Source organism: Phaseolus vulgaris, chromosome 1 (genome assembly GCF_051622355.1).
Source record: "Phaseolus vulgaris cultivar YP4 chromosome 1, ASM5162235v1, whole genome shotgun sequence".
NCBI lineage: Eukaryota > Viridiplantae > Streptophyta > Magnoliopsida > Fabales > Fabaceae > Phaseolus > Phaseolus vulgaris.
The window spans coordinates 1,754,267-1,768,532 of NC_143498.1; the positions used below are offsets into that span (position 1 = coordinate 1,754,267).

At 34.1% G+C, this 14,266-nt stretch overlaps 2 protein-coding genes across 2 annotated transcripts; one reads left to right on the top strand and one right to left on the bottom strand.

Annotated features, from left to right (window-relative positions):
• Positions 1-1,458: 1,458 nt before the first annotated feature.
• On the top strand, positions 1,459-7,544 carry LOC137816339 (eukaryotic initiation factor 3 gamma subunit family protein). The gene is made up of 13 exons (XM_068619436.1): positions 1,459-1,833; positions 1,914-2,029; positions 2,954-3,143; positions 3,383-3,464; positions 3,935-4,005; positions 4,448-4,489; positions 4,969-5,093; positions 5,371-5,464; positions 5,996-6,092; positions 6,170-6,345; positions 6,422-6,527; positions 6,856-6,942; positions 7,099-7,544. Exons 1-13 carry the CDS (start codon positions 1,718-1,720, stop codon positions 7,207-7,209), a joined length of 1,413 nt encoding a protein of 470 aa, XP_068475537.1. The 5' UTR covers positions 1,459-1,717; the 3' UTR covers positions 7,210-7,544.
• Positions 7,545-10,927: 3,383 nt separating this feature from the next.
• LOC137816340 (uncharacterized) lies at positions 10,928-14,266 on the bottom strand. The gene is made up of 7 exons (XM_068619437.1): positions 13,801-14,266; positions 13,195-13,235; positions 12,989-13,087; positions 12,721-12,777; positions 12,553-12,616; positions 12,254-12,463; positions 10,928-11,789 (listed from the first exon to the last, which is right to left on the bottom strand). Exons 2-7 carry the CDS (start codon positions 13,224-13,226, stop codon positions 11,235-11,237), a joined length of 1,017 nt encoding a protein of 338 aa, XP_068475538.1. The 5' UTR covers positions 13,227-13,235; positions 13,801-14,266; the 3' UTR covers positions 10,928-11,234.

Here is a 14,266-nt window from a genome sequence, read left to right on the forward strand (position 1 = left end):
CAAACAACATAGGAAAGTACTTGTGTGGATTTTTTCAGCGCAATACGGACCCAGAATAAAATTGCAGAAAGTAGGGCCAAATTTCACAAGTGTTGGTAGAGGATAGCCTTGGTTTGCACAAAATTTCAGAAAAATTCTCCCGAAATGGTTTTTTCCCGAAATTCCACGTAAGAATCTCCACTGAATTTGGGACAAAACGCGACAAATTTCAGGTAAAACGGATTAGTATTCACCCACGAAAAAAATCAAACAGTTTCGCACACGAACGAACTCTCCTTTCAGCTCTGACAGTGATGAATAAAAAATTTATTGCCAATCTTGTGGGACGAATCTGGGACTCAAAACTGATTTTTCGAAAACAAAACGTCCTTGCTTTTCTTTTCCGTATCTTCTTTTTGTGATTTGTTTATGTCGTGCCTCCTTACCTGGGTGCAAACAACATATGAAAGTACTTGTGTGAATTTTTCAAAGCAATACGGACCCCGAATAAAATTGCATAATGTAGAGCATAATTTCACAAGTTTTGGATGATCATAGCCTTGGTTTGCACAAAATTTCTTAAAAATTCTCCCGAAGTACTTTTTTCCCTTAAATTACAAGTAAGAATCTCGACTGAATTTGGGACAAAACGCAACAAATTTCAAGTCAAACGGATGAGTATTCACCTAGGAAAAAAATCAAATAGTTTCACGCACAAACGAGCTTTTTTTTCAGCCGTGACAGTGATGAATAAAAAATTTATTGCAAATATGTCGTGGGACGAATTTGGGGCTCAAATCTCAGCAAAATTTCATTAGACACAATGGCGAATGTCTCGTAAATTTTTCATACCAAAATAGCCATGGAGTAAGGCATAGTAACTCCCAGACGAAGAGTGAACAAAAGTGATTTACCGAAAACAAAACGTCCTGGCTTTTCTTCCCCGCATCTTATTTTGGTGAATTGTCTATGGACCTGCCTCCTTATCTGGGTCCAAACAACATATGAAAGTTCTTGTATGAGTTCTCGCCAAGGTTTGAGCGTCAAATTCGTCCCATAAGCTTTGCAATAAATTTTTTATTCATCATTGCCACGGTCGAAAGGGATGTTCGTCTGTATATGTGAAACTGTGTTATTTTTTTCCTAACTGAATACTCATTCATTTGACCTGAAATTTGTCGCATTTTGTCTTAAATTCTTTTGAGACTTACATCAACGATATCACCACCATGAACTACAACCAATGATGCCAATCACCGTCAACACAACCCATCACCACCACAACAACCACCGCCACCGCCACCATCACCACCTTCAATCCACACACTCTCTTCACTCACTTACCAACAGCTTTTATTTTAACTTTTTACTGAAGGACCATTTTGAAATTTTGAATTTTATGGACGTGTCTAAACAAGTCATGGGGTGCAGGAAGAAGCAGCCCCAATATATTAGAAAGTGAAAGCCCAACACAAGTTTATGACGAAAAACGCAACGGTTAACAGATCCTATTCCAAAACCTAATTCTAATTCGAATAGTACCCCAGTTTATGTCACAAGGGGTTTATGCCTGTGACGCAACACAAACCGCTAGCACGAAAACACCAAAATTGCTGCACGATCAACAAACATATATACATAGTTCAATCTTATTATCAGATCTTTCTCTCTCTGTGACTGAAAATTTCATTGTTAAACACTCAGTTTAGAAGTTTATTTACATAAAATTGAGAAGAAGATGAGAGAAAGTAACAGTAACAGTAACAGTGGCAGAGTCACTTGGGAAGGTTGCAGCGTCTTGCTTGATATCAACGATGGAGACCGTCTCGTTTTCGCTCGTCTCTCTCCCGCAGCGTTAGTTTTCTTCTTTTTTTTCTATTTTGTGTTTGATATTATTTACTGGTTTTTAAATGCTAGTAAAATTGGTGTTGCAGGAAATTGAAGATTGGGAATAAAAACTGCTCTCTGCAACCCTTAATTGGTCGTGCCTTTGGTACTGTTTTTCAAGTAGATAATGCTCCCGAAGGGCCTTGTCTTTCTCCCGCACAAGGTTCACTCATGTTCCTTTTCATTTACTTGCTTTTGGCCATTCCCATTTTGAGTAAAGTGTTGTTTGTTATCGTTGTGTATTCACTTCTGATTATGCAGTGTAAAATAAACCTTTTTTATTGTATGACTCTTAAGGTAGGTAGTTGCTGTAAAAGTCAGTAAATTGGTCTTGCTTGGCAATTTGTGACTAGATGATGATATGTAGAACTCCATTATGATTTATAGATAGTTTTCTCTAGTTTTCATTTGCCAATGTTAGATTGTACTTTGTTATAGCGTTGTTCTGTTTTGTAGGCTGTAGTTTGTACTTGGGTTCATATGGGATGTATGTTTGGGGGTGACCATGTTTTTAAGTACGTATTGGCTGGCTTTGGTGCTGCGGTGTTTTTGTGTGCAGGGTTTAGGGATGAAGTTTGATGATAAATATACATGTGGGGGGCGGTGGAAAAAGTACAATGTGTTTGAGTTGTTTGAAATGGTTACTGCAATGCAACTATATCAGTGCACACTTATTACATGCAAATATGTGTGGAGATTGCCCCATATGGGAGGAGTTTTCATGGGTTTTTTAGTTAGTTTGGATACCTTTAGGGAAAGGGTGGATTAGTTTAAGGATGAAATGTAACGGTGGAGCTGCTATGTTTTGCATTGTGTCAAACATTTGCTCTTTTTTGTGTAATACTTTGGTTGTTCAGACTTAACACCTTGTCTTCAAGTCTGATTTCAATAGCTTTTTTGCCTCTTCATAAGAAAAAGAATTGCATTGTTCTGTCATAGGCCTGTTTCTGTCTTGTGAGTGATTGAGTGAGGTTATCTGTGATTGATTTTTTTTTAAAATCTTATTCTTTATGGTTAATTGATGCATTTTCTGCACCCTACCATTGTTTTCTCTTGCTCTAACGGTCACTCTCTATTTTCAATTCAGTTAATGTTAACAATGCTGAGGAAATAGGAGATGGTCAGGGGAGTCATGAGTTGAGGGACAAAGTTAATGTTAATAACGTTGAAGAAGTAAGAGATGGTGAAGTGAATGTTGAGTCAAGGGACAATCGTGCGTTGGTTGACAATAATACCGCACAAAGTCTTACTGGTGAAGATATAGAAGCTATGAGAAGGTGAGTGCATCTTCTTCTCTTGGTTGAGTATTGGTTCCTGGTAATAGCTTTTGGGGATTAAATGAATTTTGGTTCTGCGACTTTGATTTGACGTGTAATGTGAGTGTGTTTTAGTGTTCTTTGTTGAGTTTATTCTTGTGAATTCTACTTGCTTTTCTGAAATGACCTATCAATATATTATTTCTTTGTTAATGTTGTGGAATTTAGTGGTGAATGGATATCCTGTATCTTTTATGTAGGCAGGGTGCAAGAGGTAATGAAATAATTGAAGCTCTCATTGCCAATAGCGCGACATTTGAAAAGAAAACATCATTCTCACAGGTATTTTGACTGTTGAAGCTTTCATGGTTTACTCTGGAGTAAATATACGAAAAGCTTTTGTAAATTCTCAAATAGCTTTATTTTTCTAACAAAATCAACTGGAGTCAATAATTTAAGCCATCCTAAACATTCTCCAAATGTACTGCAACAACTGATTTCAGGACCATATATGGTTGTAGGTGGGAATGTCATTCCATATAAGCATTCTACCAGACAAATAGCATTATATATGTTCCTTTAGCATTTTACATCAGTTTCACTGTTAGGGTTCACAAATAAGCAATAACCAATAACCAAATAACGAAAGGTTGAACATGTTAGCATGTTGGCAACTTTGTAAACCTTTGGAGACCAAAATATCACAGTATTATCTCTTTGGGACCAAGTTGTGTGTGTCTATATATATATATATTTATATATATATATGTTTTAGGAATGAAATTGAAGTAAATCTTGTGCCATTTTTGCAGGAGAAATATAGACTTAAGAAGCAGAAGAAATATGCACCAAAAGTACTTATGAGGCGTCCTGTTGCTCGAAGGTTTCCATGATTATTTTTCTGTGCTGTTTTTATTATTACATATTGATAATGGTTAACATAATATTTTTTTGCAACTGATCACATGCCTTAGATCTACCCTATTTGGACTTTCTGGCTGTTGTTCTGTTGATGATAAGACATTATGCTGTTATGCCATTTGTCACTGTACTACAAACTGTTCGCTTGTGGTGGGACAAAGGAGCATTATATTATTCTATAAAAGTTATACAAATAATTACGTCATGCAAATATATCATTCTCTTTAATGATTGACTTTTCCCCCTGATATATCATCTATCAAGAACAGGATATTTTTCTACTATGAAGTTGTTTGTGACTTATATTTTGTCTGACATACATATCTTTAAGTGTATACTGTATCAGTTTTTGATATTGAGTCTCTACTCTATTACTTACAGTTAGTCTTTTTTTTTTCCTCCAGTATATGTGAAGCCTATTTTAAGAAGTATCCATCCAAAATTGGGTAAGTCTTGTCTTCATTTTTTTTTTCCTCACATGTTTTACCATGTGTATTTATTTTCTATTTGGCTGAGTTATTCTTATGGGGCATGACGTAAATTGTGAACAAGTATTAAAATCTATGATGCATGTATGTGGTTTTAAAAAAAAGTAAAAAGAAATAGAAGAGAGAAAGTTTCATCATTGTATATGTTAAACTGGATAGACAGGCTTTATAGTTGCTAATTTTCTGGTTTTTATTAAAGCAAACTCCCAACTTTATGACTTTGAGAAGAAGTCAGACTCCTGAGTTTATTATCAGTGTTGGGATGTATATATTCTTACTATTTTTCGTGTTTTTGCACTTGTGTATCCTGTTTGCTGTGCAGACATACAAAAATACATATTCGGCTGTTTATAGAATTAAAATAGTGGGTTTATCTTCTCTCGATGAATTGATCATCTATCCTTGATGTTGTTTCTGACTAACTATTAATGATTCAGATTCCTGCGAGTAGACACATTGTCCCTTCTACTTTCCATGGCTAACGTCTCTTCAAGTTCTGACATTCTCGTAGTTGATACGGTTGGTGGCCTTCTCACTGGTGCTGTGGCAGAACGTTTAGGAGGTATAATATAAATTAAACTAAGTTGGCCATTTAGATAGTGCCATTTTTTCCCTAATAATAAGTATAAATATGGTTCTTTTACAAAAGAAGTTGTAACTCCTAAATGTGTAATAAACTGAGGAATTATTGCCAGTGAATATGGTAATATAAAGGAAATAGCACTTCCATGTTGTATATATATATATATACACATATATTCTATTGTTCTGAACGATCTTCTGACTGAGCAAGTGATAGACCTGTGTTGTAGTGTGTAACAACATTAAATATTTTACAGGTACCGGTTTTGTATGCAACTCATATTTTGGGCAGGCACCATATTCCATGGATATCGTGAGGATATTTAACTTAAGTGATGAAATCTGCAAGAGGTTAGATGATGTGTTTTATTGCATTAATAATTATTTTCTTATTAAAATCATCATAATCTGTTTTATCAATCTTGCTGTACTGGTTACTAAAAGAGAAATGGATGGTTTGCATATTTTAAGCTTTATTTTTTCAAAGATAGTTTTGGATGTTCTTTGTAAACCTGGATATTTTTACAATATTAAAATAATTATTTTTTAATTCCAGACAATAAGTTTTAGACACAATTTTTCTTTGAATTTAATAATTATGAAGCCCAGGGATAAAGGGAGAAAATTTTATGGAGGTCTCTTTATAGATAATGATGGATAATTTAGTAGTAAGAATAGTTGATATTATATGGTCGTTCACCATATGAATCTCTTGTATTCATATAATTGATATTATTAGTTTCATGTTATATATCTGAGAACCATAGAAAATGATTCTGAACAAGTTGTTTGTAAACCCACATTAGGTGGTCATTTTGAATATGTTCCAAGGTTTTGTTTCTTGTCTCTGGCTTTATCATCTTCATCTCTTATTTGTTGCAGAATTCTACGTTCTCCCATTTCTGACTTGTTATTACCAAAAGAATCATCTGAACAAATTCTGCAACATGATGTCTGCAATGTGGAAAGCCAGTCAAATGTAAGTAGCTTCTCCTTGATCTCTTGATGGAGGTTTTGTTTTGTTTGCAGACTATAATAAGTTATGATGGTGTGCAGGATGAAACCTCTGCATCGGTCAGCATGGTGGAAATCTCTCATACATCGGAAAATGGAATTTCTGATATTGGGACAGAGAATACTGAACCTGCTCTAGAAGTTCGGAAAGCTCCAAAGGCTGGAGAGAGGGCGCAGAAAGAAGTCATTGACTTGTGGAAGGAAAATGGTTTTTCTAGGTACCTAACTTTAAATATGTCCCTTCACGGTTCAAAGAATAATGGAATTGAACATTTTTCTTTTCCATCTGTACAGTCTAATTGTTGCTGCACCAGAGTTGGATACTTGGACACTGGTTAAAGATCTCTTGCCCCTTTTAGCAAACTCTGCTCCATTTGCCATTTATCACCAATATCTTCAGGTATTTTCTCTCATTTCTAGCTTGATGAATTATTATGTAATTATTGGTGTCATTCATGCATGATAATATTTTCTATTAACTGATGATTTCTTTTAATTCTTTAATATTGGGGGATCAAGTTCCGTGTTCTCCGGGTAGCTTATGAATACCAAAATATTTCAAGAACTCAAAATGTTTTCTGTCTTGCATCTCTCTGACAACTGATTTCTCCAATTCTTCACTCCATTGTTTCATGAAGTTTCCTTCCTTGACCTTTTTATCTTGTCCTATACCAACGTGTGGATCACTTAAACTAACAGAATCTTCGTCCACTGTTGTATAAATGCAGCCTCTTGCAACTTGCATGCACAATCTACAGCTTGGGAAAATGGCCATTGGATTGCAAATATCAGAGCCTTGGCTACGTGAATACCAGGTACATGTGATTTATGCCATTCATATCAATGTAATGAAATTATACACCTTGTATGAAGTCCTTTAGTAACACAAGTTATTTATGTTACTCATCAAATTTTTATATACAGATCACACCCTTCCTTTAACAATTCATTCATTCATATTTATAACACAGGTACTTCCATCTAGAACTCACCCATGCATGCAAATGAGTGCATTTGGGGGCTACATTCTAAGTGGAACCAAGATATGCAGCACAGCTAACTCCATAGCTCCAACAGAATAGTTTTGCTTTGATTACCCACTTTCTCCATTTGCATCCTCACTCTTGCCATCAGTCAAATTTCCAGCTTGTGCATGCATATTGGATAAATAGCACATGAATCCCAAGGCTTTCAGGGACCAACTGTCATCTTTTCGGCTGCATACGGTGCTGTGCAAATTTAACATTTTTGAGTTTCCCACTAGGTTTTTGGTCGGCCAAAGGACATGACATGGAGAATGTACACTAATTATTTATTTTAATGTTTACTGCCTGCAATGATCTTAACTGGCACAGAAATTTTATCGTGGGCTGTAATCTGATGGTATTTTTACTGAATGCTTCTTCCTGCATTTTCATGATTTTGTGTCACATTATAAAAAACCGTGAAAATACATTTTTATCCATAAAATTCAGTAATAATTTTATAAAATTATATATATATATATATATATATATATATATATATTCTAGATTACATAATTCAAAGCTAATTTACGGATTATTAATATGGAATATATTTTTAAAAATAATATTCTGGATTATATAATTCGAATACTAATCATTCATATGAAAAAAAAATTGGATTATGTAAAATTAATCTCATTAGAAAAAATTCGAATTATGTAATTATGTAATTATGTTCTCCTAAAATTTTAATAACTTAACTTCTGTTTTAGCCATATGTTTCTATTAGTGTATATGTGTCGACCTGCATAACTACATTCTAGAAACCATTGTTAATACACATATTTTCATTCCTTTTAAACCATTTTAAATAACAGAACAATAGATGCTTCCAACCCAATAATTTTATAATTTTTAATGGACCCACCACACCTTTCAATGCCTATTTGTTTTAGAGTTTGGTTGGATGGGTTTTGATGAAATTATTTTTGAAACTTTGTAAGCAATTAAAATGTATGTTTAAACTAATGTCAAACACTGACTTTGTAAGAATTAGTGGTTGCAGTTTACCAAACAAGGCACTACAACAGTACAAAAAAAATAAAATTAAAAAGGCACTGCATCAAACTTGTGTTGGTAATGAGTTTTTAAACTTAGAACAACTCTGGGACCCACCATTGAATGAAAAGTGAGATATAACAACAAACATGAGATTAACAGTTACTTTCAAAGTAGTTTATAATTAGGGAAAATCCAACTGAACAACTCCATCAAGTTGTTAAAAATTCATTATGTATAGAACTCACTCTTCTCTATAATATTACATCAATTTTACCACTTTAAACAATTCAAATAAACTTTTTAATCTAACCTATAACTCTAAAATATTTCTTAAATGGGCCTCACAATTTTATATTTTATTATTTATTTATACTTTTAAAGTTGCTCTGAGATTAAAAAAAGAGAGGAAATATACAGTTAAATCATAATCGTTGATTGTTATGGCATTAGTGTCCATTGTGCATTAAGAACAATAGATGCTTCCACTAGCAAGGATGGTACAATGCTGGTGAAGGATCACTCTCTAATTATCTCTACTTACTATTAAGAAAAAAATCCTATGATGGTGGACTTGCTCTTCTTCTTGTTAAAGTTGGTATCACTTCACACTAATAAAAAATTATTAAACAGAAATCAATTTTAATGACTAAAAATAATTAATTATTATATTAACTAAATTAAATACTATCTTAGAGACTAAAAAAATTATTAATTTCTAAATTAATTTCTATTATTGATAAATTGTTTCTAAATTGGTATCTAATTAACTACCAAGGTTTTAACTACCAATTATCTACATTCTAAATTTGGTAGCAAAAACCTTGGTAATTAATATATACTAAGTTAAAAACTATTTATCAATAATAAAAACTAAATTAGAAACCAATAATTTTTTTAGTTTCTAAAATAATATTTAATTTAGTCTATAAGAACTAATTTTTTTTTATCTAAAATTGATTTATATTTGATAATGTTTTTTTTAGAAGTCTCAACTTCCAATATGTATTAGTGCATATCTCTTATTAGTAAACAGATGAAGTATTGTGATGTAGTAGGAGTATTATTGTTGTGGATTCTAAAATGAGTGCAATGAAAGTGATATGAAAGAGTTGGTAACTGATATTTTTGTTAGAATTGTAATGAGAATATTTATCCAAAGTATATGGAATGGAAGAGTGAGAGTGTTCAGCTTTCCCTACTTTTGCAGGGTTAGTTGGGGTGTCATGCTCATGGGGTTTGCATACCAAAAGCAATTGCAAATATAGGTCCACTTTGGTTATGCCATCTTTTTTTGTTGCAAGCACTTCAAGCTAATCCTATTTCAAAGACCAAAATACCACTAATTGGATGTAGAGTAATAATAAACTCTAGAAAGATTTGGGTTCTATGAAAAAAGTAATTGTAGTAAGGAGAAAAAATTATGGATTAATGCAGTGAAAATATTGAAATGTTTAATGATAGTTAACTTTATTTCAAATAGTTAAATCTATATACAGTAATTCTTTTTCATTTACATGCATCACAAAAACTTTATATTTTCTTGTTTCCTTTCTCATCAAAGATATGCTATGATATAAGTTGATTAAATTCTTGATGATGTGATCAATGAAAGGATAAGTTTGTGAAAAGTCAATGGTAACGGCTAGTGGAAAGAAATTCTCTTACCCAAACCCTTATCATGTGCTGAAAACTCTTTTTTTAACTATTTTGCATCACATCACTTGTAGTAGCTGTTAGTTTCATCCATTCATTTGGGATGAGGAAATGCTACCAATTATTCTGCACTCTCTTTTCTATTCCACAATGTTAGAAATTTTAGTATGAGACCATGGTTTAAGTTGCAGTAGAAAATAGTTTTATACTACCTCTGAAATATTCATAACCAAGATTAAATATTATGATAGAGATAATTTCGTGCAATGAAAGTGCGATTTAGTTAACATTAAACAAAATTTAGTCGATTGAGAAATGACCAGGTCTTTGTTGCAACGGTTCAATTCGTTATAGAATTCCAAGTCAAACTGAGGGTAAATAGCATATTGAAGACGTTAGTTTCTGAATACTTCTGAAAGTTTCCGTTTGAAATTTCGAAACCTTGTAGAATTTCTAAGTTTAACTTTCTTCTTTGCACCTAAACTCTTCTCAAAGTATTCACATAATGGAATAAAGAAAATCGACAGAATCTAGAGTATAAAAGAGTATTTCATATTCCAATTTCAACATAAATTGTAATTATGAAAACCGCTTAAAAAGAAAATTATGCATTGATATCTTTTTATATATACATCGATACTATTGAATCTAACACTTGTCACTCGACCAAAACATATAGCTAATAGTCATAATACAACTATTTCTAAATATAAAAGTTTAAGTGTCACGATTCAATTGTGACTTGACCCACTTGACTTCCATCACGGAATAATTGATATCACTAACTACAATCTTCTCCTTCACAATTGCTTTTCTAGAAATCAAATTTGTAACCTTGATTCTAATACTAATTGTTAGATCAAACATTTACCACTTGACAAAAAACTATAACTAATAGTCAAGTCACAACTCTTTTTACTTAACCCATACACCACGATTTCGTTGTAACTTAACTCACTTAACCTTCGCCAGATAACAATTAATGTCACCAAAAACAAATGCCACTTCCTAGCATATTCTAAATTAAATTTGTGAAACCAACCCTTTTGGTTGATGTGGTGCATAACCAACCTGCTTCGTGTAATGTATTCAAAGAGGTATTATGGAGAGAAGTTGCGAATTAATGAAGTTATTCTGCCTTCCCTGTAATGAAAAACTTGGTAATAGTGTTACACCAACATGAAGACCAGCTATACAAAAGCAGCCGATGCAAACATCTGGTTGGAAACTAAGTTCATATAAAGTGGCATCAGGCTACAAATGCTTCCGTGCCAAGATAAAATTTATAAAAAAAAATATATAAAATGAAGCAACAAATGGAATGGAAACTTGGGAAAACAGATTTACATGAAGTTTTACAACAATTCAATGTCATCATTGTCCACCTACTTCCTATTTCAGGCTAAAATTTGACAATAATCCGTGTGCTAGCGAGTTCCTGCTGATCGGGTTTTTCTTAGTCTGCCACGTGTTACCCGAATGCTTTCTTCCATTTGGGTCTCTTTTGTAGGAGTTGGAGGATTCCCATTTTCATTTACTGAAGAGGATGAAGATGGTGGTGCTGCTTCAATCTGCTTCGCCTCTGCCTCTGCTGGTGCAGATTGGATGCTTGTTTCAGGCGCAACATTAGACTTTTGAGTACTCAAACCAGCTCCAGCAGATTTTAGAGTACTCAAACCAGCTCCACCAGACTTCTGAGTACTCAAACCAGCACCACCAGACTTCTGAGTGCTCAAACCTGCTCCACCCGATTTCTGACTACTTAAGCCTGCTAGAGGAGTCTTCTTGTTAGTTAAAGCTGTTGCAGATGTGGTTGCTTTAGGAACTTTTGGAGAATCCAATTCCTCTGCTATTTCCCTCTGGAGCTGACTTGAAGATGTGCTAGAGGTAGGGGATGGAGGTTCCTCAACTTGTGGTTCTGTTGCAGCAGCTGGTTGGTGATTTGCAGGTGCTGTTTGACGGACCTTCACACCTGGGCGTTGCTGTGGTTTCAAGAACAAATTGTTTTCTTATTGATATGCATAAAAAACAATGAGTTGGATAATAATTGCATCCTCCTGAAGCACCAAGCAACTATTAATCTACAAACTGAAGTTACAAATGGATAATAACTATATATAACTTTTAACAACGTACAAACACGGAACCAAAAAGCAGTATCTTCGTTTCAACATTTATCATGGAAAAAGGAAATATTACTTACTACAATATTTTCCTCTTTCTTTGTACAATGTCGTTTTAACAGGTTTTCTGTCTGGCACCTTTAAATGTACTTATGCATAAATTTTTAAAAAATACATATTTTGTCGTTAAAAACTAGAAAAAATCAGTTTGGGAGGCACAATTCAATGCCACATACGAAAGCTGATAATTGATATTCTAGTATAATTAAGTCACACTCAATCATAATAGCAGACACAACCAGTGCATAATCATAATCAACTACCTGAGCAGGTCGAGGTGATGGAGTCGATTGTGCAGCAACAAACTGAAAAATGTCATATATTCTAGTCTGACCATAACTGAAAGCTCTTTGCCAATACAAAACTGCAATGTCCCCTGCCCTTGTCCTCAGTTCCAACAAGTTTCGATCAATTTCTGTCTCATGTTTGGCAACATATGGTCTGAAGAAGGAGTCATACACATATGTTGTTCCCTAACACATCAATATTAAATTCTACTGTCATATTGAAGAGAAGCAACTAAGAAATATAAGATTTTCAACCATAATAAGAAGTTTCATACCTTAGTTTTTGGATACCAAAGAAATATGAAAAATGCCAACTTAGCTTCACTGTACATTGGGACCCTTCATGAAGAAATCAATTTAAAATTAAGAAGTCATTAAAAAAACTCTTTTTTTAATAAGGAAAGCAGATATTCTCTGAGCACATCCAAGATAGAATCCTCTACCATGATATAAAAGTATCACCAACCCTCTCACATACTGTTAAAACGGCCACCAAGATCCTGCAACAAGGGGAAAAACAAAGTTGGTATCAGTATTTGTTAGTAGAAGTTATCACGTTAAGCACAAACAACGAATCTATAATGCGTTTCAAATTAGCTCTATTTTGAGGGGGAAATGACATTATTTTCCAGCAAATCAAGAAAAAGCTATTGAAAACAAAAATGATTATTTCTCTCGCCAACAGCTGAACCAAACATGGTAAATGCATACCAATACTGGCACCAAAAGCGGAGTTGTTCAATTTCCGGCTTATTCTTTTCAACCGCTTTATAGCATTCATAAGCTGGATAAGCATAGCCAAAGACCATCCTGTCAATAAATTAAAAAAACCAAATAAAACGATTAACCTTCAAATCTCACACACAAACCATTCATATCAGAAAAAACCTGGAAATTTAGAACAGCAAAATACATACGCAAGCGCCCAGGTAAGAAAGGATCCTATCATTCTGTATCCCTGACATTGAAAAAAAAATTGTTACTCCAAACAGCATAACATTCAAGCAACTGAAACTGAATAAAAACAATTGCATTGCCACAAAAACTAATCTATTTCAAAACATTCAACAATTCAGAGCCAAAAATCATCCAATTCCAAGCACAATAAAATGGCAACATGACAATATCCTAAACACTATCCCTAATCCCTACAGCCCATTTTTCTTGACAGAACCACAATTCCTTTCAGTTTTCTTTCCGAACTTTAACAATAGCAAGCGCAGTGTTCTTAGAACAATCAAACTCTCGAGTTGTCGTACGTAGATAATGCTCATCAGTCACCGCAATACCTAACCGTGGAATGCACAGAAAAATGCAGAGGCGGAAACCGGCGAATCGAAGAACTAGGTTGAAGCAATGCGAAGTAAATTAAAGATCAGCGGCGAAGATAAAAACTCCACAACACTAGCACATGCAACAGAACCGTCTAATGCACTAAAACCGTTTGATTTAATCTGATTTGTTTAACACGTCGCAAATCAAAGATAAAACTAGCATTTAAAGTGAAAATGAGAAAGAAATACCTAGAGCTGAGCGCGTTGCGTTGAAGTAAGAGAAAGAGAAAAAAAGAGAGCGGAAATGACAGTGTGAATCCGAAAGGAACGAAGTAGAGGTAAATCTGGCGGCGGAAGATGGAAGAGATCGGCGACGGCGCCGATAACGGCCACCGCAAACCGTTACGTTGTTGGCGAGAGGTGTTGGGGAAAAGAAACAGTGCAAAGAGAGAGAAAAAAAAAGAAGAAGAAAAGAAAGAGAATTAGGATTTTGGATTTAGAACGGAAGAGGCATTTTAAATGGTTTTTGTGTTGATTATTATGGATCAGTGTGAGAGAGTGTGCGCAGTGTATTAATCTATACACTATCGATGACTCACTACTACACTGTAGTGTAGCTACGAGAAAAGATTGTGTGCGCTGTGTTGTAGCCTTCGTTTTGGCGTGATCCTCGCTCATCAATTATCCTTCACTTTCACTCAAATATTCAAAACAC